Here is a 23,240-nt window from a genome sequence, read left to right as displayed (position 1 = left end):
AACCATTCCCCAATGCCCGCCCCATTTTCTTTGGTTGCGTTGCCACAGCCTGGCCCACCTTTGTGTCTTGACTGGGCATCTTGCCCTTGGATTTTCTTACGGCTGGTGGTCTCCCTGCTGCCATACTCACTGTGACTAGGGAGCTCAAGGGGAGCCTGGCCAGCCCAAATCACTTATGAAGCACCACCATAATGTCACCCACATTCAGAAAAATGAATTCAACATCACCCAAACACTGCTACTTTCTTCTTGGGCACAAAATTAGAAACCAGCTGGGATCTTCTTGTTCTAAACATAGAGAGAATCCCACATTTGGACTGTATTAATCTTTACTCCAGAGGGGGCTAATTTAAGACTCATCGATAAGATGATATTATATTTTACCATTGATTTTTTTTCCTCTGCTTGTGTTAGAGAAACCTTAGGTCTTCTTCCCAGCAAAATCCATTGATCCTGCTCAACCTAAACGCTTAAAGTTCAATTTAACATTTAGGGAGTAAAAGGTCTCCAAAGGGACTCATAGTTATTGATTTTATGTCAGAGTCGAAGAAGGAAGGTTTCCAATGCACCAGGCAGGCCGGGCTGCTCGGCCTCAGGCTGGTTCTAGGACTGCAGGACATCCCTCTAACCAGAGTTTTCCCCCTCCCCTTTCTAGAGGTCACGATCAAAGCACTTAAAGAGAAAATCCGGGAATATGAACAGACCCTGAAGAACCAAGCAGAGAACATAGCTCTTGAAAAGGAACAAAAGTTACAAAATGACTTTGCAGAGAAGGAGAGGTGAGTGTGCGTGGGGGTTCATCGGCTTGTGTGTGCATCAGCATGTGCATGTGTGAGTATGCGTGTGCACACCCAGCAGAGGAAGGGGCCTGGCCTCCTACTACTGTTACCAACAGGGCTCTTTCTTGGGCCAAAGAGGGGAACTGCCTAGCCATTGACTTTCTGCGGTTTTTGATACGTAGTCATTTGCTGGCCAGCTTTGACACTCAGCAAGATGACTGTGAAAGCGAATCTGGAGAAAGCAGACCAGGTGGTGAATGAAAATTCTGACAGCTTCCCAGGCCTCGTCTTGGTCTCCCTTTCTTCTTTTGGGGCTGGAGGAGTTGGTGGGGGGAGCATGACAGCCTACAAAGCATGATACCAATAGTCAAGTCTCTTCCCCTTTGCTAATGGGGTAACGCAGTCACCTGGGCCTGGAGGGCATGGGTCTTGGCCACATTTCCCCACAATTCCACCATAAATTAAAATACCGGTCCTAGGAAATTGGGAGAATAGCGTTTGGTAGTTATTTCATTGTAGTTAGCTCTGGGACTGAAGTTGACCTCTGAATTTTGTTGGTATTTCTCTTGTAGTAAATCAGAGCACCATTCACTCCTGTGCCCAGCTCAGAGTGGGCTGGGACCCTCTGGTAGCCTTCACCTGCTTGCGCTAATGCTTGGCCTTTTGAGTATCTAATAGAGTTAGTTTGGGGCCTGGGCTGAGTTAGTCGCTTTGTTGATGGGAGGTGGGGGAGGGGTGTGTGTGTGTGTGTGTGTGTGTGTGTGTGTGTGTGTGTGTGTGTGTGTGTGTTTGTTTCTGCCTGAGAAGTGTAAATTGTTGAGTTTGACCCCATTTCCCCACCCGCTCACACGTGAAAGGAGGAAGGGGGAATTGTTTTTAAAAGTAATCATTTTTCAGGGGTTCCTAACCTGGGGGTGGCATCTGTACACTTATTAGATAGCTACATTTCAGTATAATTGTATTGCCTTGTGATCTGTTATAATTCTGAGGAGGGGATTCTTAGGCTTTCCCGAATACCAAGAGGGCTATGTTGCAAAATACTTAAGAACCCTTGATTTAATGGAATGGATATTGATATTTCCACAAATCAAAAGAGCTGAATTATGGAAGCTACTGAAAAAATTACAAAAATTTGCTTTTTTCTTTAAAAAAAAATCCTCACAAAAACCCAGAACTTTGCACTTATCTTGATTGACATGACATGAAGTATTTTTGACTACTTGATTAAAAAGAAAATATATAATTAGATTAAGACTGACACCCTGCCCATTACAGGGAACTGCATATACATGTGTGATGGAGAAACTAGAGCTCAGCTCCCCAAGAAAATGCAGCAGTTCTCCTGAAAGTCCAGATTGAAAGGTCCATTTCCCATTGATTCCGTTCCCTAAATAGCTAAATTACAACCAGGAGGCAAGGAGATACTTTGACCAGATCATAGTTTTCCTTGGACCTTGTTCCACATGCAGGTATTCAGAATTCTGTGTGCTCAGGACATCATCTCTTGTGAAGCCTAGATGCACATTGTGGAGACGGGAATACCAGAAGTTCCCCGTGCCAGTGGAAACACAGATCTAGACAAGGAAGGAAGGGAGGGAGGGAAAGTTGAAGGCAGTTGGAGTGTCTCCTCATGGTCCCCTCCCTTGCTGTGACATTGGGTCCAAATATGTACGTCAGTGAAAGACTGTCCAAAGATGAATCTGATCAGAGAACTCTTTTCTTTAAACAAATTGTTGTTAATGCTGTTTTCATGCTACCTACACTTCCCAATGGATCCCTGACTCCCCATTGCCAAAGAACCATACATTGTTTAAAAAAAAAGAAAGAAGGGGAGGAGCCAGCTCAACAACCAGCCTATCTGAAGGGTGTGACATTGTAAGTACTGTTTCACACCCTGTAGGCCAGCACCTCTCCAAAGAAGAGAGGGAAGCTACCTTCCATATACTTAACGTCATTAATAGAAATGCCGATCAAATCTGCTCCCAATTTTGTCCTCAGGAAATCAGCAAAGATGACAATATATAAAAATAGGCAGTGCTAGAGGGGTTTTGGAAAGAGTGCGCTACAAGTTCCAGGAAGGCCTGGGTTGGAAGTCCAAGGACTTGGGTTAGAAATCTGACCCTGCCTCGTCTCCCTCCTCTGTAAGATGAGGACTTGGTCCCAGTGACCCCAGACCCCCAAGACCCTTCCACCACTGGGTCTCTGCTCCCTCCATCACAATAACAGGGCTTGGAATGTGCTGTCTCAACTAGACACTATAGGAGCGCTCACCCCAGATGAGGAAGGAGGAGAGCTGAGATGTGGCCAGGGAGGGGTATTAGAACTCTCTCCAGTTCTTAGCTCGGGAGTCAATCAAATGATCCTATTAACAAACCATTTCACCAATGATGGGGCAGCCACCACATCCATCCCAGGCAGGCTTCCCTGGGTCACTGTTGTTCATAGTCTCAGGGCTTGCTTGGGATAACAGTAGCAGGAGTGACCTTTTAAAACTAGGCCTGGCTTTCCAAGAATGGGTTTGGTTTGGGCCGAGCTCCCATCCAATGGCTCCCTATGTAACGAAGATGTCTCATACCTCGGATGGTGCAGCTGGCGTCACAGAGCACGTGTGTTGTTAAAATAATTAATGAGCAGGCCTCCTGATAGAAAATATGATGGGAGGGTTTGCTGATTTCCTGCAGGTTTCTTGTAGTGGGAGCCGTTGCCAGCTGTGTGATTACAGTTGAGATAGCTGATCACTGCTGCTCACAAGCACACCACGCATTCACCTTGGTAAACACAATCACCAATTTGGCTTCATTCTCTTCCTTTTTTCAGAAAGTTGCAAGAAACACAGATGTCTACCGCCTCCAAGCTGGAGGAAGCGGAGCACAAAGTCCAAACTTTGCAAACAGGTTTGCCCTTTTATTTCACTTCAACTTAGATTCTTGCTCTGAGGGGGTATCTGGGAGCAGAGCAGAAATGAGGGTGGCTGTGCCCTCTCTGCACCTTCTATTAAGAGTCTAAAGGCCTTGGTGTTCATCCTCCTCTTCACCAGCTTCAAGGAGTTGCCATGAAAAGTCAGATGGGAAGTTCATGGCCTGTGTCCCTTGGCAGGACAGGTGTGCCCATGCTCCCCCGGTGCCCACTCCTTCTTGGTATTTGTCTGGTAGGAACTGAGCGGAAACCTGCTTCAGTCCCCCCTTGATCCCTTAATGATGCCATTGCCTTCCCCCGAGCCCATGGCCAGTGCTCCAGCTGGTGCCCATTCTTCCTCTTGAAATCCTTGGGATGTGCCCAAGTGCTCAGTCCCATGCTGTATCTGCCATGTAGACTGTCAGCTCCTTGGGAAGTACCTGGGACTGTAACTGGCACATAGGAGAAGCATCACATGTGTCTGCTGAATTTAACGGCAGGCATTTTGAATAAAGATTAAATTGAGCTGTTAATACAGAGGTGGGGCAGCCTCTCCTTCCTCCCCCAGGAACAATTGGATTCTTTCTACCCATATTCCCCTGACTCTATGGCTAAATTTCTAAAGAGGGGGCTGGGAGGTCTCTAGTAGAGGGAGCAGACATCTTATCATCAGGAAGATGCGGGTTCAGATCCTGCCTCTGACATGATTGGCTTTGTGACCCCAGGCCAGTCCTCCATCCTCTCTGAGCCTCAGCCTTCCTGTATGTAAAATGAGGGCAGTAATGCTTGTAAATGGACACCTCACAGACTGGTTCTGAGGAGCCTCTGTGGCCCTGCAGGGAGGCAGGAGTGTCAGTGATTGTCTTTAGGGCCACTTTGTAAGTGGCAGGGACTCCTACTCAACTTAGTTCTTTTAATGGATAAATTCGGTTTCACCACAAACAGGCAAACCACAATAGAGCTTGTATGAAGGCTTGGCCCCAACAAAGGGGCAAACCCAGCAAGAGCTGCACTGCCCCGCGGCCTCCTGGGTATTCAAGTGATGGACGGTCTGTTCACGCGCGCTTGTCGTTGCTGTGTGGTAGTCTGTTGGTGACTGGTTACATTGTTGGCCTTATTTACAGATCTAGAACCATCCTCTGGACTTTTCTTTTGCTTATTCTGGCTTTCTCCTGCTCACTTCATAGCATGTCTTTCCCTTTTGATCAGAGCTTTCTGCAGTTATCATTTCATACAGTATAATGGTATTTATTCCATAACATCCCTCCAAGCCTACTGGGTAAAGCCTTTCCCCTGTCATTAAGTATATGGTTTGTTTCCAGTTTTTGCGTTTACGAATAAAGCTACTGTCAGTGTTTTTATATAGATAGTGTGTTCTCTCTCTCTCTGTCTCTCTGTCTCTCTCTCTCTTCTTCCCCTTTCCCTCCCCTCTCCCTCTCCCTCTCTCCCTCTCTTCCTCTCTCCCTCTCTCCCTCTCTTCCTTTCTCCCTCTGCCTCTCCCTCTCCCTCTGCCTCTGCCTTTCCCTCTCTCTGTCTCTCTCTCCCTGTCTCTCTCTCTCTCTCCCTCTCCCCCTCCCTCCCTCCATCCTTCCCTCCCCCCCACTTCCTTGACATATAAACCCAGTCATGAGTGGGATCACCAAATGAAAGGGTATGAATCATTTTGTACATTTTCGTGAATTGTTCCAAATTATCTTCCAAAATGATTTGATAATATATTACCTGTGGCAACAAAACTTCTGTTGCTATGAATTAGGCTTTAACAATCTGCAGAAGCTCTCTCCAAAAAGGTGATACGGAATTTTTTTCACAGTTTATTTTTAAAATATGAGAGATAATGAATTGTATGCTAAGTGCCAGTGCAACTAGACTTGCTTTGTACCTATATTTAAGTTAAACGAATTTCAGTTCATAAAATGCTCTAACTTCTCCATCACTCCTTCTAAGGCTCTATCAGAATTCCTAGGTCTTTCTACATCAGATTTCCTCATATATGGAAGACCTAATTAATTAGATGTTCAAGGACAAAGTAGGATTATATAGTCAAAGGAACAATACTCCCTAAATGTACATATTTGATACAATATCAGTCAAAATACCAAGAATTTTCTCTGTAGTGCTGGCTAAAATTACAATTTCCTTGAAAAAAAAGTAGACAAGATTATTAAGGGATAGAATTGGGGGAAGAAAGCTGATGAGGGTGACTTTGCATGACTAGACTTTTAAATACATTACAAAACATTTCTCATCAAAATTATCTGATACTGGGGGAAGATAGAGAAGTAACTCAGTACAAGAGAATAAATATTCTAGATATTTAATTAAATATTTATTCAAAATTAGTGATTGATTAACTTATATAATGTGAAAAGTGAGTTCATTAAAATGGGATTCATGATTCAGCAAAGGTACTTGGGAAATTTGGTTTGCACTCTAGTGGGAAATGGACTTAGATGTCCATTTCATGCCATATAATTCAGTAGATTCCAGCTGGATGCTCGACTTAAGCTTAAGAAAAGAACCATCAAAAATATAGAAGGAAATAGAATAGTGTACTTATGTCAGTTATGGAAGAAAGGTAGCTTTTTCATTCCTCAGATAAAAGGAATTATTAGAGACAAGATCAATGTGCTTGTTTACGTTGAAAGGTAAATCTATACAAAAATAATATGTAATTTTTAAAAGAAAAAATAATTGCAAAATACTCATAGGAAATATGACAGATAAAGCCTTGGCATCAAAAATATATAAAAATTATTTCAGAATTTATAAAGGTCATTCCTATTCTATAGTAGACAAATTATCAGAGGACATGTACAGTTTTCAAGAAAAGAAATACAAGTTATTAATAAGCATTTGAAAAAATGATGATTGTTAAAGAAATCCAAATTAAGGGATCTTGGAGACACTACCTCACACCTATCAACTGAGCAGAAATAAACAGTTGTGAAGGTGTTGGCGGGGTTGTGGTCAAACAGGTACACTCGCTACTCCTTGAGTTTTTGAGAGTCTGATGTGACAGTGAGAAGCAAAAGTTATAGATGTGATCATACCTTTCCACCCAATAATGAATTCTGTTTTTGTGACTTTGCCCTGAAAGAAGGGGTTATCAAAAATCAAAAGCTACCTGTCTTCTCAAAGATTTTCATAAGAGCGTTTTTGTAGTTTATGAAAAACTGGAAGCAAGCTCTCAATGTCTAACCACTGGGGAATGATTAATGAGTTGTGATACATGGATATAATGGAATACTAGGATGCCTTTATATATAACCAAAAAATATGGAGACTATCAAGCAATCTGGAAAGGCCTTTATGAAATCATGCCAAACCCCTACTATCACCTCGGCTCCCCCCAACAAAAATGCTCCAGAAACATAATTTATTTAAAAAACAGCCAAGTCCCGGGTTTTACTTGACAGGTAGAATACCCAATGGAGGGGGAAAGAAGAGTTTGAATCTGAATTTACAAGTTGAAAGGCCATTATTCTAGACTTTATCTGTTTGTGTTCTGCCTTTTAGCCCTGGAAAAAACTCGAACAGAATTATTTGACCTGAAAACCAAATACGATGAAGAATCTACTGCAAAGTAAGTTTTCCCCACTGCTTTCTCCACGCGTGTTTCCTATTGTCATTGATAAGCGTTTGGGCCCACATCTGGCTCTCTTCTCCTGCCCTGAGGCATGTCCCCACTCTCCTCTTCGCCCCCTTCTGCAGGTTTATTTTCTCTTGCCGTGGGTCATCTGTTGGGTTTGAAGGGTGGGGGCATCATCTGGATTAGGAGATTCTTGGCTCTTGTGATGCCAAGATGACCCAGCCTGCTCGTTAGGGCCAAGGATGTCCGTGAAGGTCCCTCAATTCCTGTGGTGGTTGAGTGGATGGAATGCTTTTTCTTGGTTCACATCCAGCCTGGCCATTCCAGGAGAGGGTCAGAGGGAGCCGAGAAAGTGATCTGACTCTGAAAGTTGCCGTATGACGTGTTCAGAGGTGCCTTGTTTCATTCAGCAGATAGCATGAGAGGTCCAGGAAGGCTGAGGAACTTATTCAAGGTCACCCACAAAATCAGGGTCAGAGGCAGGATCTGAACCCATTTCCTTTTTCTCCAGCATCATGGTAGTCCTGAGAAGCCCTCAGTTTCTTTATAATAAAATGGGGAGGGGGAGTCACTGTGATCCTGAGTTTGAGTTGATGAAGTTTTTGTCATGGTATCCTCTCTTACACATAGCAGTGGGCCTCCTCAGTAGAAAGAATCCTTCTGTGATTCCCTCCAAGAGAAGACACCTTAGGATGAGAATAATCATCCTTTTTGCGTGTCTGTCTATCTGTTTCTGAGCATGCATTGGCCCACACCAAGGGGGCAGGAGGACATGCAGTCCGAGCCCTGGGAGCTGCTGGTCACCTCTCACTTTGTCGGTATTTTATATTGATTTATCTGCCGCCATGTTGTTTCGCCTCTGTTGGATGTAAAGTCCTCAGGCACCGGGAGCATTTCCACTTTTATCTGCATGTCTGGGGCAGACCATAGCAACAGACACTATAGACATGCACCCCTCGGCCCTTGCACCCATGACTTCCCTTTGTCTGCACCTCCATAACTCTCCTCAGGCTGTGGCTTTCCCCTGGCGTAGGCTCAGCCCCCTCACCAGGCTACCACAGGAGACTCTCCTTTGTTCTTGCCACCAGGCTCCCACCTTCTCAATTCCCCCTCCACACAGGTGCCAAGTCAACATGCCTAAAGCATGGGTGTGACCAGGTCACTCTCCTTCTCAGGAAGCCTTAGTGCTCCCATGGCCTTAAGGATCCAATAGAAAGGTGAACCGTTGCCAGTGAACCCTGTCACAGTCTCGCTCCAGCCACATGTACTTCTTTCTTTTCCAAGGGACCCAATGTTCTCCCCTGACAGGCCCATCCAGGCGTCCGTGCTCCCTCCTTGTCACTATCCACACTGTCTCCAGGGCCCAGCAGGGCCCCATGGAAGAAACGTTTATTAAGTACTCATTGAATGGAATTCCATTGGTCTGCCATCCCTTCCCAAATGCCTGTTGTGGGCCTGGCCTGTTGCTGGACTCTGGGGATGCGAAGACTGACCAAACGGTCCTTGCCCTTGGAGAGCTGCCATTCTGTAAAAGAGAGACAATCTCCACAAAGCAGGGTCAAAGTGATTCTGTGGAGTTTGGGCATCTGCATCTAGGAGAACCAAGAAAGGCCTGACCCAGGTAGTAGAAGTGAACTTTGAAGGAGAGTTCTAAGAGGCAGAGATTTAAAAGGAAGAGTGTTCTAGGCATGCGGCACAGCTGGGGCAAAGGCTCAGAGATGGGAGAGGGAATTGGGATTATCCTAGGAACATCGGGGAGCCCCTGGGGCTTTTGTAGCAGGGAAGTAACCAGTTCTCCAGTTGAACTGAGGAAGAGGAAGGTCCCCCTGGGCAGAGGCAGCACATCTGGATGTTTATGTGTACCTTTCCAGGCTTAATCCAAACAGTCAGATTGTTTTGATCTCATTACGGCAGCCATGATCAGATCATGATCATGTGAGTTATGCTGTATGAATTCTCACAGAAACATAACCCTAAAGTAGTGCACTGATTATCTGTACTTAATTTTTAGAATTTAGATGAATCTAATAGAACCTCATTTGAATATTGACTTTGCTGGTTAATTAAGTACATTGTATAGAATCATTGAATTCTTGGGGGCTGGACTAACAATAAAAATCCCTCTTGGATTCCTTCAAGACCTGGCCAAAATTCCACCTGCTCCAGAAAGCTTTTCTCAGTTGCCCCTCTATTCTCAGGCTTCCTTCCCGCTGGGGCTTACTTCCTATTTCTCAGATCCACAGCTCCTTGAGTGCCCAGCGCACAGCAGGTGTTTAATAAATGTTTCTGGGCTGACTCACTAAAGGGTAGCCAGTAAGTTAAGGTAGAATGAAAATCAGTTTAGTCATCAGGCACTTATTAAGTGCCTACTGTATAACAAGGGGCAACAGGGTGTGGTGGATAGAGAGCTGGCCTAAAATGAAGAAATGAACATTTCTTAAGCACTTAATATGTGCCCAGAAGTACTGCACCAAGAACGATCTGAGTTCAAGGCCTTCCACACACATCCTGGTTCTATGACCCTAGACTGGACAGGTCAGTTAACCTCTCAGTGCTCTGGCCAACTCTTACAGGATTATGTGTTATAAAGAAAGTGGCAACCTGCGTTGGTAGAGGGAAATTCCTCCCCTGGGAGTTCTCTATACCAGTGAACACAGGTTCATTTCCTATCCCTGTCAAATGCTTCTGCGGGTGATGATGATCATTTTAATAATAAAGAAAGAAGGAAGGGAGGAGGGAGGGAGGGAGTTAGTTGGCTGTGTTCATGGGAGCTTACATTCTTCTGAAGGAGGAATCTCAGGGCAGTATCTCTGCCCCAACCACGAGTCTTCTCTAACCAGTACTTGAAGTAAAAATCTTACAGCTTTTCTGGACAAGGGTCCGTGTATCCGTATTACTTTGAGAGCAGGAGAGATTTTCCATAAGGTGTCCAATTAGTGACCACTTTTAAATTTTATTGTTTTTCAAAAAACAAACATCTGTTTTCTCACCTTCCTACCTCTCCTACTCCTGCTGAGTGGGGGCAGGGGCAAGGGAGGCCTCCTTGCATCTTGGCTCTCCCCGCTCTCTGTTTGGAAACCTGGATCAAGCATCCTCAGCCCTCTGGGGTGGACCATGGTTGGCCATCGGACTGGGCAGAGCCTTCAGACTTCCCCAGTTGATTGGCTTGTCCCTGTTCCATCTCCTTCCGTGATTCTCCTTGCTTCAGTCAGATCAGTGTGCCCATTATCGGGTGCTTCCCTTAAAGTTCCCCATTTTCTAGATTTCTTTTATCTCTTCTGCCTGAGCAACTGACAAAACCCCAGGGTTTGATGCTCTGGGTTTTTTTCTCTTTCTGTTTAATCTTTATTCCTGTAACTGCGGGACAGCTATCTTAGAGAGCTTTGTTGACTTTTTGTAAAAAAAATCAATCCTTTCTTCTTTTACCAGAATATCTGATGCCTGAGTCGTTTTTGTTTTTTTTTTTACTACACCTATATTATTAAGAAAAAAATTTATCAAACTTTTCACAAGTTCCGTTTATATAGATGTTTGCGATTTACAAAGCATTTTTCCTTAATTCAGCAAATAGGAACAAAAAATTGCCTAATAAGACCTTAAACTGTTTATATTTTGATACTTAGATTTAGATAAAAATAAAATTTAGTAAGAATAGCAGGAATCTGTTTTCATCCAACAAACATTTAAGTTCCCACTGTATGTAAGACATTGATACAAGGTTACAAAAACAGTTTTTTGTCCCCATAGAAGCATTTGTTAAGTACAGACTATCCTCCGCCAAGCTACCATGCTAGGGAAACAGACAAAAGTGAAACATCCCCTGCCCTCAGAAAGTTTATAATCTAATGGGAGAAATGACGTTTACACCTATAAACATCTAGATTGATAAAAGGGAGTTTTGTGAGGGCAACAGCAAAGGCTGAGGACAGACTTCAGGGAAAAAAAGGAGAGGCTGGAGCTGACCCCTCACCCTGAACCATTGACCCCCTAACCTGACTCGTAGCCCAGCGACACAGCTCAGCTACCTGGTTTTTGGTTTTTTTGTTTTGTTTTGTTTTAATAGATCAGGGAGCAAGAAAGGTGTTTGACATTTTTAAATACAGTAAAACTCTTTTCCAAAATGCAAAATCCATTCTTACCTCAGTTCCCTACTTCAACCCCTGCCCTAACCCATTGGTCTGCTGACCTTACTGGCTTCCCAGGTTTTTCTGGGCATTACCTTTTTATTTTCATGATATAGTCAGGCAGTGACCACATGGCATCTTCCTGACTCCAGACCAAATCTTTTGTCCGCCGCTTAGTAACTATGCAACCTCAGGAAAGTTTAATGTCCCTCAGCCTCATTTAAGTGGTAATAATGAAGGCACCTGCCTCCCAGAGTTGTTGTGTGAAGGTCACGTAAGATAATATTTGTGAAGCATTTTACTCCTCTTAAAGCCTTACGTGAACGTGAGCCATTCCAATAATCGTTCTCATCTCCTCCCAGCGTAGCTCTGCATGTCTTGCCACATTTCTTTGTATTTATTATATTGGTTTGTGACTGGAGCATGAGATTATTCCATTTCACCAATGCATCATCCTTTATTCAGCATTACCTCATCACTGGCCGTATAATGTATTTCCACGTTTCCACTACAAAAAAAATTAAGAAGCTGTGAATATTTTGTACAATCAGGCCTCCTCCCTCCCCCCTTTTAATCGCATCCCTTGGTCTGGTCCTACTAATGGGATCCATTGGGTCCAAGGGAATGATGGATTTGTTAACTCTTTTTGTGTCTTGCTAGATGGCCTTAGAAACAAGATGACATCACTTAGCCCTGTGTCCAGCACATAGTAAGTGCTTCATCAGTGTCTATCAGTTGATGGGTTGCTTTCCAGGTTCCTCAACAAGCATAATGAGGTGCCTGTTTCCCCCAGGCACAGCCCTGCCAACGGTGAAGTTTGTGATGTACCTATTTGCTAATTTAATAGATATTAGGTGGCTTTAGTCAGGAAGACCTGGGTTTGAGCCCTGACTTCTGACCCATCCTGGCCATGTGACCCTGGACAAGATCATGACCCTCTCAGGGTCCCAGGAAGCTCCCAAAGACTCTTACAATCAGAATAATCCCAGGTCTGCACTGGCCCAAGTATTTTCCTCACCAGGAAGCCTGATCCCATCAGAGGTCAAGGAAGAAAAAGAAGAGATCCCTTAAAGTTGCTGTAACTTGTATTCCTCTGTTTGAACAGTTTCCAAATACAATTTAGAATTTGAATAGATATATATGTATATATGCATGTATCCACACACATGTATATATGCAGATATGTATGGGTATGCACGCACATGCATTTTATACATGTGTCCATATATCTATATCTCCGTCCTGTTCAGTGGTACGTCATGAGAACGGGCCTATCAGATTGCTTACCATTTTACAGAAGCTCACATGACAGATTTTTGCCCAGTCTCCTGTTACCCTGATGAGGGTCTGACAGTATCCCCTCGACATTATCACCAGCGTCTGCCACTTGCCATGTTTTTTAATGGCCCTGCCCCCCCAAATTGAAATATTCCTATTTGTACACTCTTTCATCCACTTAGGCGCCTGACATATTACAAGGAGATTAGAAGATTAAATACCGAGACTTTGTTGCCAATATCCCCGACTCTTTTCTCCTCAAGCGACTCTTGCAACATAGCTAGTACATTACATTCTCGTTAATTTCTGTCGTGCTGACCCTTTTTTTTAATTAGACTGTTGTGGAGGGAGGGAAAGCAAGAGGGAAGTTTTCCATTTCTGCTTTGGTGGAGTTGGCTTTCTTAGCGCTCCTTGGTTGTGTGTCCTCTTTGGCCCCTGCGTTTTCTGAGGAGGGCCAGAGGCTGCTGGAACATGCGCAGCATGGCAGAAAGGGCAGGAAAGAGGGTGAGAACGAACCCGCCTTGGCTCTTTCTTCCTTCTTCATTTGCTCGTTTACTCCCCCTCGGATCTTGCCTTTTGCCTGGCATTTGCCTCACCCCCTTGGTGTGCTCCGTGGTCCCTATCGTTCCGTAGCCTTTAAGTAAGTAATGCTTGCTGAGCCGCCATGCACACAGTCGTCCTGCTTTGACGCTATTGGGTCCTGTTTAATAGATTCCTTCATTTCCTCTTGTGTTCAGCACTGGGGCTCCAAGGTCCCTTTCATCTCTAGATCTCTCCTCCTCTAAAGTCACCTTTTCCTGGGCCTCAGTTTCCTCATCTGCAAAAATAGAGGATAACATTTGATGGCCTCAGAGGCTCCTTCCAGTGCTAGTTCAGGGATCTTTGACTCCTTGTGTCTTCCTTAAGAGCTGCCAGCCCATTGGTGCCCAAAGCTCTGCTAGAACCCACCGAGCAACAGGCATTTATTAAGCACCTACTGTACACAAGGCACTGTTAGAACTGTGCTATATATTTTCATCCTAGAGAACTATACCTTTAGCATTTGTTTGCTCATCTTTCCCTGTGTGGTCAGAGTAACTTTTGTCTGGTTTTCTTTGGGAGAGCCTTACCATCATCTGTGGTCCTGGGCCTGGCCTGACCTGACCTGGCTCTTTATGAATGATGACTGAGGAGGCAGAGAAAATGCAGGGACTCCCAACCCTCCGGTGTCCTGCGTCTGCTGGCCCCTGTTGGGCTCTTCCGCCTTGAGGATGGTCAGAGTGCTGTCATTTTTGTGTTAGGCCTTTCCCGGGGCATCAGGGCACCTTTACATCCATGGGTGTCTTTTCTGACATGTGAAAAACAGGTCTCTTTTTGCACGTCACTAAACCAGAGTCAGACTGTGGAGGGAGGAGGGCCCATGGCATCCTGTAGGGCCTAGTTGTGTTACCGGTGTTAGGAGCGCTGTTGTCCTGACCTGGCTGTGCATGAGGCCGCAGGGCCTTCCAGTAATGCCTTCTCTCCAGCCAGGGGAGGCTCGGTGACTGACAAAAAGGCGAATTAGGCTGTTTTTTAAAGTGCTGTGAGTCTTGTGCAGTTGCTGTGAGAATGCGAGTGGAATTTAATGGACACATCCATTTGTACTGTACCTAGAAAGAGATCACTTAAGGAGATAGTGATTTTTTTTTTTTAAATTCAGCATGTTCTCCCCCTTCTCCACCCATGGAGAGTAAGTGGGGTTCCTAGAGTTCCCAACTCCAGGTGTGTGTATCATTTTCCTCTTTGGGAATGCATGTTTTTGGCAGCAGATTTCCCTTCCCAATGTGCCACGGTTGGCCATTTTTAAAAGGACTTTGATTTCCTAACTCAAATGTTCTGAGGGAGAGCTGGCCTCTGAGTCAGAAGGACCTGAATTTAAATCTTGTCTCTGGCATATGTATCTGTGACCCTGGGGAGGTCCCCACGTGACTCCCCACTTCCATGAGTTACAGAGGAGCTGAGGAATTTCCAGGCTGCATCTGTAGAAGGACTCTCCATACCAAGAATTCCCCCCTAGCAATGAAATCCTAGGTCAGGCCATTTGCCACCCAAAAAGAAACCACAGTTTGGCCTGCTGGTAAAATTGTTTGCAGAGAGATCTTCCATGAAAAGAACATCCCAAATTGGAGAGGTTTGTTATCTTGATTTTGTTTCAGTCAAAGACTATCTCTTGATATGATGTAGCTCAGTGGAAGGAGCCTGGGACCCTGCATTCGAGTCCTTATTACCTGGCTACGGGCCCTGGACCTCCATGATTCCTGAGGCCTCTGCCAGCACTTTGTCCCTCACCTCTAGCCTGTCCCTCCTGCCTCTCCTATGACCCTTCCTATCTCCCCATGCGTTGTTAGATTGTGAGCTCAGTGGTATTCTCAGATTCCCTACCTCCTGAGGCAGGCTGTCTTAAAATATTTTGGGCTGAGATTGAAGATTTCAAAAAGTATTTCTTCATCCTCCTTTTTTGGGTGATTTCTGAAATTGTCTGCTCTCAGGTGGAAAGCTTGAATGCTTGCTTATGTAACAGAGTTTGCTGAGTGTTTCTGAAATCTGCGGACAGCCGAGGGGATTAACCCCAGCAGCTCTGAGGCCCCCAAAGACAGCCATTCCTAGGAAGGAGAAGGCAGGGGGCTGCCTTTGGGATGACCGTCCTGGGCCCCCATTAGTCAGCAGAGGGCCCCCTCCCCTTGGCGTTGAAGCTGTTAACAGCCCCCCAAGCTCATTGTATGCCATCCTTGCCGTTTGTCAGCTGGACTATCGGGAGCTGAATGTGACAAGATGGAAACAGTAAAGTTTTCCATGTGTAGGCTTGAAGTAAAATGTAATTAGCCTTTATGCACAGAACAAGGACCCATTGATGAATACAGCTGGTCTTTGTTTGGGGCTGTCATTGAGAGTGGGAGGGAGAAGTGTTCTTCTTCATGTTTATTAATGCTTAGAGATTCCTTAGACAAATGGCGAGCACAGTTTCATATTTGTTGGAACATCGGGGGCTTTGCCAGAACAGTTGTTGTGTAAGAGGATTTCTGGGTTTCGGGATGATCGGTGTGGCTGGGGTAGAGGCTTGGTTCTGACTTCTCCGCTTAAAGAAGCCCCTCCTGTATCAGAGGGTCATCCTGCCTCCAGGTTTCCCCTCTGCTCCTAGCAGGCACGCAGCTAATTAGCTTTATTGGGAGATCCATGCAAAGGAATGGTGGTCACACGACATTTTGTAAAACAACATTTCTCTCCCCAAATGAAGCCCTGGGCAGCCTTGACCACCATTTTTCCCCTGAACGATACGTCTGATATGTCTTTCTGCTCTGGCAGCTGCAGTGAGCCCTCAGGCTTTCCAGCCCAGTTCCTCATGCTCCCTCAGGAGCCCAGGAATCCCTGCTTCAGCAGGGCTCCAGAGCCACCTCTTTGCTCCGTCCCAGCAAATAGCAGCTGGCTAAGGACACCTCGCTTAACACATACGGTAGGCTGCTGACATTACTGTTAACATGTGGGCTGAATTTCTGAGCCTCTGATGAAAGAAAATATTGAATCACACCAAAATATTACATGTTTCCCAGCGAACATTAGCCTGGGGAGAATTTTTTCCTCCTAAATTTTCCCTGGAAGAAAACCCATTCCCCCCTAAATAGCCACATAGCTAAACTTCTCAGGTTGAAAGTTGTTATTGTCTGTTCCTTGCCTGTGGGGTCTTTTTTTTCTTCAAGAACTGAGATCTGTAAGAGACATTGATGAAGAAATAAACTGCAGATGGTTTGAGTATATTTTCTGTATGCCGTGAATAATAGCCTCGTGTTGTGTGACAGAGTCTGTGTTTGGTCACAAAATATAACCACCTATTTTCCTCTCTCTCTTCCTTCCCCTCTCCCCATACACAAGTACCCCTAGGCAAGGCACGCTCTCTTTCCCCATCACATAAAGATTAATACCATGGAAGGGAATGCAAGTCCAGCCCAGCATGCTGGGCCTGGAAAGTTGTGATCTCAGTGACCCCAGGTAGCCCAGATTAAAGAGGCCTGTGGTAAATGGGTAAAACCGGCCTGCTAGGTACAGAGTTAATGAATGGCAAACAGATTTTGTGCTTTAAAATACAGGGATTGGGTGGTGAGGGTAATTTAATAGACTACTTCTTCCATTTTCTTAAATTTATTCATTAAGTGTTCATAATAGTTACAATGTCCAAAAAAGCTCCAGAATAAAATTTATATTTTACAATTATAAGATATAAATTGTATTCTACCTATAATTATGAAAATTCTAAATACAGAATCATAAAATAAGTAAAATACGGGGATCTAGCGGTATCCTTTTGGGATGACAGTGTCTTAAGACACCTGAGACAGTTTTCCACCTTGATTTTGGGCCATATTCTCTCACACATTTGCTCTGGGTCATTTTGACGCGAACAGCACTTTATCCAAATGCATGCCAAATCCACTGCATCTTTTAAGAAAGTGAGCATTCATTTTACTTTCACATGTTCATTCGCTATTTCTTTTCATTTAAAGAAAGATAGATTAATGTTTCTATGTCACCTTACCCAGAAAGTTGTCTCTTAGAACAAGAAATAAAAAAGAAATGTAGAAAAAGCAGTCTATAAAACTAACACAGTAGCACAGTGTCTGCTCTCTTGCCCATAATCACCCCCCAAATATGCTGGATTTATCACTGAATCTACCATTATAACATTTTTTGGTTAAACTGTCCTCTGGAACTGTAATCAAGGCACATAATAGTAACAATAAGTCATTTCTATTAGGTTTCAAATTCCTTTCATGATTTGGGTCCCAAAGTATTTATTTTTGTGGGGCCTTAGTTGTCGCTTAGGAAGGGGTAAAAAAATTATCATGATTTTAAAATCCTGGACCACAGTATGCTGACTTTTCTTTCATTTTGTACTTTTCCATCCGGGGGACTCTGGGGACCGTGGCTAAAAAGAACTTGGAATTTTGACTGGGCCTGAGCATCCTATAATTATTTTGCTATACATACTATACTTAAGTATGGCTTCCCCTAGTTGACTGTGAAAGGCAGACTTGTGTGACATGAAGCCTCATCTGTTTGCTGTACCTTTAAGGACATAAAGTTTCCTATTTCCTGTCCTTTTGATGACTCATCACTTCCAGTACACGTTTCTATAATTATTTTCCTAGTTAAAATAATTTCCCTAAAAATAGAAGAGAAGCAGCCTTTGATGGCCAGGGCAGGGAATGGAGAAAGAGCCCCGTCTGTCCAGAACCTTGGGAAGGACAATACTGATGGATTGTTTTCATTCTAAAAGTTCTTATCTCCAAAGGAGCTTAACTGTGCATTTTGGAAAACTCAAAGTGTTTGCAGTCCCTGTGTGCATACCTAAATAGCACACACAAAGTTTGGAATGGGAGACCCCTGAAAGGTGTTGGTTTAGGCTCGCCCCCTGAGAGGGGCTATTTGAGCCTCCCCAGAGTTCCAGCATCGGACTGGTGTTTGCACAAGACCAGGCTTCCTTATGGCCGGGAGCTGGGCAGGAAGAGGAGAAAAAAGACATTTTTTCAAAAGCACCATTTCTTCCCTTGCCACTGGAAATCCCTTTGAGTACCCAGGATTCCTGTCCGACTACATCTGACCCTTGGCAGGCCTGAGAAATGCAACAGTGCGCCAAAGGGAAAAATAAATGACCTGAAAGCCTTTGAATCTCAAAAAGGTATAAAAAAGAAATTTATAGCCAGCTCTGGGGGGTGTGTGTGTGTGTGTGTGTGTGTGTGTGTGTGTGTGTGTGTGTGTGTGTGTGTGTGTGTGTGTGTGTGTGTGTGTGTGTGTGTGGCACTCAGAGCTGTCGGAGAACAGGATCTTAGAAGTAAGAGCATTATCTGTAGTATATGGTTTTGTGCTTGTTGCCTTTTCTGTCTCAGTCTGCTGAGAGGCCCCTGAAAGCTTTCCTTGATCCCACTCTGGAGCTAAATGTCTTTTATCCACCCTCCCACCCGGAGCGACCTGGGCCTTCCAGCTTCCTGGAGGGCTGGCTGGACCCCAGGTGCGGCCAGCACCCTGGCTTCTTTTGCTCCTCACTACTTCTCTGTTTGTATAGTTGAGAGAATCTGAAGTACTTGCTTCCAACTAATTGACAGCTTTGACTTGCGGTACTTGACTTTCCAACTCTGACCGGCAAGGTTTACTTTGGTTTTACGTAGATAAATACGGTTAATGGGGGGCGTGGGAGTCCCTGTGGGAAAGGTGGTACAGGGTGTTCCAAAAGTCTTAGTGCCCTTTAAGCCTTGCCTTGCTTTTTGGGCATGTTTCCTGTGCACTTGTTTACCACCGACAGTAAGCTCTCTGAGGGCCGGGATGGTTCCTCTTTTGTCCGTTTGTGCCCACAATGGCTGCCCATCATAGGTGCTTTAAGATGCTGCTGTTGACTTATTCCCACCTTCTCTGTCATTGCTGTTTCTGTGTCTGTGAGGTTGAACTTTGTTTATTGGTTTGTTTTTTTAAGAAGAAAAGGGAAAGTTAAAAGTAGCTAATATGTCGTGGCTCCCCAGAGACTGTTGCTGGTTGGGTGGTTGCCTGGGAAGCGAAGCAGGTCAGATTTGAACTCCTAGCCATGGAGGAGAAAGGTGGTCCTGAAGTGCCCTTCTGGTCTAAGTGAGCCTGTGATGTAACAAACTGATCACCTGGGCCTTGAAAAAATGTCTTTGAAGGGAGAAGTCAGATGGCAAGGGAAGATGGACAGGTTAACTAGGGTCAGGAAAGGATCAAGTGATTGGACTTTGGGGCCAGTCAGACTCCAGATTGGAATGGGATGAGACCCTCATAAACATTTTGATATTGAACAAGAAACCTGAACGGCTAGGCAGCAAAGACAGAGTGTTCATCAATCCAGCAGTAAACAGGCCAGCCACTGTGCCACCGGTGGGTCGGGGACAGGGGGAGGAGGCAGAAGACCCTGGTGCAAATCCTTCCACTTACTTGCCACTGTGACTCAGGACAAATCCCTTCCTCTTCATGGGCCTTGGTTTCTTTATCCGTAAAAGAAGAGGTTTACCAGATGGCCTCTCAATCCTACTCAGTACTAGGTCTACTGGGGTGCTGCCCACTTCTCATTCAGTCTCTGCCAGGCCTCATCCTTATCCTTATCTTTAGGCAACCAGGAAGCCCTAATCCTGGGGTGGGGAATCTTCAGCCTACAGGCCACGGGTAACCAACCCTCTAGGTCCTTGGATGTGGCCTTTTGACCAAGTCTAAGTTTTACGGAACAAATACTTTTATTAAAGGAATTTGTTCTGTGAATTTTGGATTCAGTCAAAGGGTCAAACTTGAGGACCTAGAGGGCCACCTGTGGCTTCCAGGCCTCAGGTTCCCCACCCCTGGGGGCCAAATCCTTTAGATCATTTAAGCCTTTTAGGGGACAGATAACCTAAGTAGAGGGATGGGGGCCATCCTTCAATCTCAAGACTATAGTGAACTTCCCAGAGGAGAAAATTCCCTCTCAACCCCCTCCCCTCAGGTCTGTATAGGCCAGGTAGATGGAAGGGCCCACACAGCTGGGGACAGTCAGCAAACCCTCCGGGTGCACAGTGGGCCCTGCTCTCACAGGTGGGGGCTTCCTCCCCTACCCCGTCCGCCCTCCTGTTTTATTCTTTGTTACAAGGGATGGTTCTCAGGGCAGGGTATATTTGGAAATAGAGGTGAGAGGAAGACCAAAGAGAGGCACACAATCATTTTTAAAATAGGCACAGATCATGCCAAGCATCAGCAGAGAGGACCCGAGCTCTCTCCCCAGCCGCTCAGCTGTCAAGTCTAAGGAGGCCTCATTCCTGGAAGGACAGCAGCCCTCCCTCCCCTTATGGCAGAAGACATTGACTCATGTTGAGGTGCATTCGTCCTGCCTCTTCTGCTCTCAAGTGGATTTCATGAGAGGACTTGTATGTCTCCCTGTCTCCTCCTACCTTCCATTGCTTCACTGGCCAGGGAGCCTTAAAGGGACTTGTCCTGGGGGCCCTTAGTCCATGGAGTTTAGGAATGTGAAAGTCTCCTGGCCCTGGCACTCAGTGGGGCTGATAGAAAATGTGGGTCCCTTTGCTCACTCTTTGAGATATCCGTAGCTTTTTCTGATGAAAAACAAATTTGACCAACTTGAGAATTTTTTTCCGTTGACATGTTTAGGATACTGGATTAGGACATTGTGTCCTCTAAGAATTCTCCTTAGCGATGAGAGCCGTAGATCTTAGGCACCATGATTTTAAGGACGGCTTACTCCTAGTTTCAACGATTCCACAGTTGTTAATGTTTTGATAATCATATCCTTAAAAAATCAATTGGAATTTAATAACCATATAATAACTGCCTTCTAAAATCTAAATTCAGTGTTTATGGGAGCCAATTACGCAACGTGTTATCTGCCCCAGAGGGGGGTTGTGACCGACATCAAGCATTCTAGGGGCTCCATGTGGCAAGACTGTAGAGGGCCCAGGAGAGAGGCTACAATGGCATTTCTCGGGGTGACCCTGGGTCAGTTGGACCCTTTAAAGGCAGTGCCAAGCGGCTGGATGCCCAACAAGAATGGGCAGCGTTCTCGTTCTCAGAGCAGCCTTAAGAATGAAACATTTCCTATAGAAGAGCAAGGGGGAGAGAGAGATAATTGAACTCATTGATTTGTTTCACGGTTTGTTTGCCCTTTCATTCTCTTCCTGAGGTGCTGTTTGTTGAGGAGTGTCTCCAATTGCCAGGAAGACCATGGGGTGTCTCATCTTCCCCCTCCAGCTCCCCTTGTAGCCAGAGCCGGGACGGTGGCAAGGCTGCAAGATGAATTTTTAATGGAGACCGTTACAGCATCGCCCTTGCTGCCCGTGTGCACGGCTCTCTGGGGCTTTCAGATTTAATGCTCTGATGAACAGAGTACAGACTTGGGGCATTCTCCAGCAGCCAGGATTAACCCCTCAACCACCATGGCCAAAGCTGCTCATTTCCCTGAAAATGAACACAGGGAATGTGGGAGGAAGTTGGCCAATTAGTCTGGGATGCACAAGCAAATTGGCCCACTTGGAACTGAGTTGGCATGCTTAGAGTTTTGCCTCCCCTTCTTCTTTTAAAAATCTTTTTTTAACCATACCTCCAAAAAGAGGCACCCTACTATCCTAGGATGTGACCTTGAAGTCACATATTCCTGTGGGTTATTTATCTGACAGATAAAATCTCATTCTTTCTCAACGTAGCCTCAGTCAATCAGCCCTCATTTATTAGGTGCCTGCTCTGACTCTTCCGCTGAGCAGAGCGTCTGAAATGTGCCATTCTTGCCCTCCCCTTCACTACCTTCCATCACGTTCAGCTTCTGGTATGTATTTGTATCAATCCCCCGCTTTTTGTTTATTCCAGCTGCACTGGTCCTGTCCATTAGAACCCCTTGGGAGCAGGGCTGAGACCATGCATCATCTCAGTACCATGCAGCACCAGCAGCAGCAGTGATAGTAGTAGCTAGCATTTATATCCGCTTTAAGGTTTGCAAAGCACTTCACACATTTTATCTAGTTTGATCAACACTACAACCCTGATGATGTCATTATGCCCGTTTTACAGATGATGAAACAGATGCAGAGAGGGGTTACAGGACTTCCCCAGAGTCACGCAGAGAACAGGTAGCTAAAACGACTTTGGAATGCAGGTCTTCCACATTCCAAGTTCAGTTTGAATTCGTAGCTGTGTGACCCTGGGCAAGTCACTTATCCCCTCTGAGCCTCAGTTTACTTATCTCTCAGTAGGGAGGCAGTAATAGCACCTAGTGAGCATCAAACGAGTTACCGTCAATAAAGTATTTGCAAACCTTAAAGGGCTGCGTAAATGCTGGATGCTGTTACTGTTCTTATTGTGGTTATTTATTTTTAAAAAATAAATACATGGCCAGTAAAAAGTTACTTTGAGAGGAGAGTGGAGAACCTGGGTTTGAATCCTGCTCTAGTCACATGCTACCTTAGGCAAGTCAATAAATCTCCCTGACTTTGATTTCTTCTGTCCGATGAGGGGGTTGGGCCATATGGCTTTCTAGGGTCCAGGCCTGAGTCTGTGATTCAGAAAGGCTGTCACTGACAGAATGGAGACATTTTCCTATATCTTCCTATTTCTAAAGAGCAGCTAACTGTAGTTTCAAGTTCAGAATTTTCTGATGACAGGAAAAGAACGTGATGCCTTTTAAATATGCTGAGTTGGGTGTGACTCACAAAAAGGTAGGAAGGAAGGATATTGACATCGGTCAGTCTCCAAGCACAAATAGACAACAACTCCAGCTCTTAGGGGGCTTGTGTTCTGGCGCCATCTGGACATGGCAGCATCTCCTGTGGGTTATTGTCTGTGGAGGTCTTTGTGATCTTATCTCCTCTTGTGTCCCTCCTCCAGGGAAGAGCAGAGGAGGGTACTGGGCAAGGTCATTCCTCACGTGGGCCGGAGGGAGTTAGTCTTCTCTGTCCCTGAAAGATTTAGAAACTCTCTGAACTCAGCTATTAGAAAAGAAGCCTAAAGCAGGCTGAAATAGCTGTATTTGATACAAAAGGACAGTTGGCACTGTCCTCCTATCCAGTGGACATACGGTGGCTCTTT

General features: G+C 45.1%; 1 protein-coding gene across 11 annotated transcripts in view; it reads left to right on the top strand.

The window, feature by feature from the left end:
- Positions 1-23,240, top strand: part of CUX1 (cut like homeobox 1) — a 433,849-nt gene that overhangs the window by 251,071 nt on the left and 159,538 nt on the right. For all 11 annotated transcript variants that reach the window (XM_072640319.1, XM_072640318.1, XM_072640317.1 and 8 more), the window contains exons 6-8: positions 656-779; positions 3,597-3,673; positions 7,194-7,260. In XM_072640319.1, coding sequence (XP_072496420.1) covers positions 656-779; positions 3,597-3,673; positions 7,194-7,260 — 268 coding nt within the window. The remainder of the gene's footprint in view (positions 1-655; positions 780-3,596; positions 3,674-7,193; positions 7,261-23,240) is intronic.

Source organism: Notamacropus eugenii, chromosome 2 (genome assembly GCF_028372415.1).
Source record: "Notamacropus eugenii isolate mMacEug1 chromosome 2, mMacEug1.pri_v2, whole genome shotgun sequence".
In the NCBI taxonomy this organism is placed as follows: Eukaryota; Metazoa; Chordata; class Mammalia; order Diprotodontia; family Macropodidae; genus Notamacropus; species Notamacropus eugenii.
Note: the sequence above shows the minus strand (reverse complement) of the source record. Positions and strands in the feature narration are given on the sequence as shown.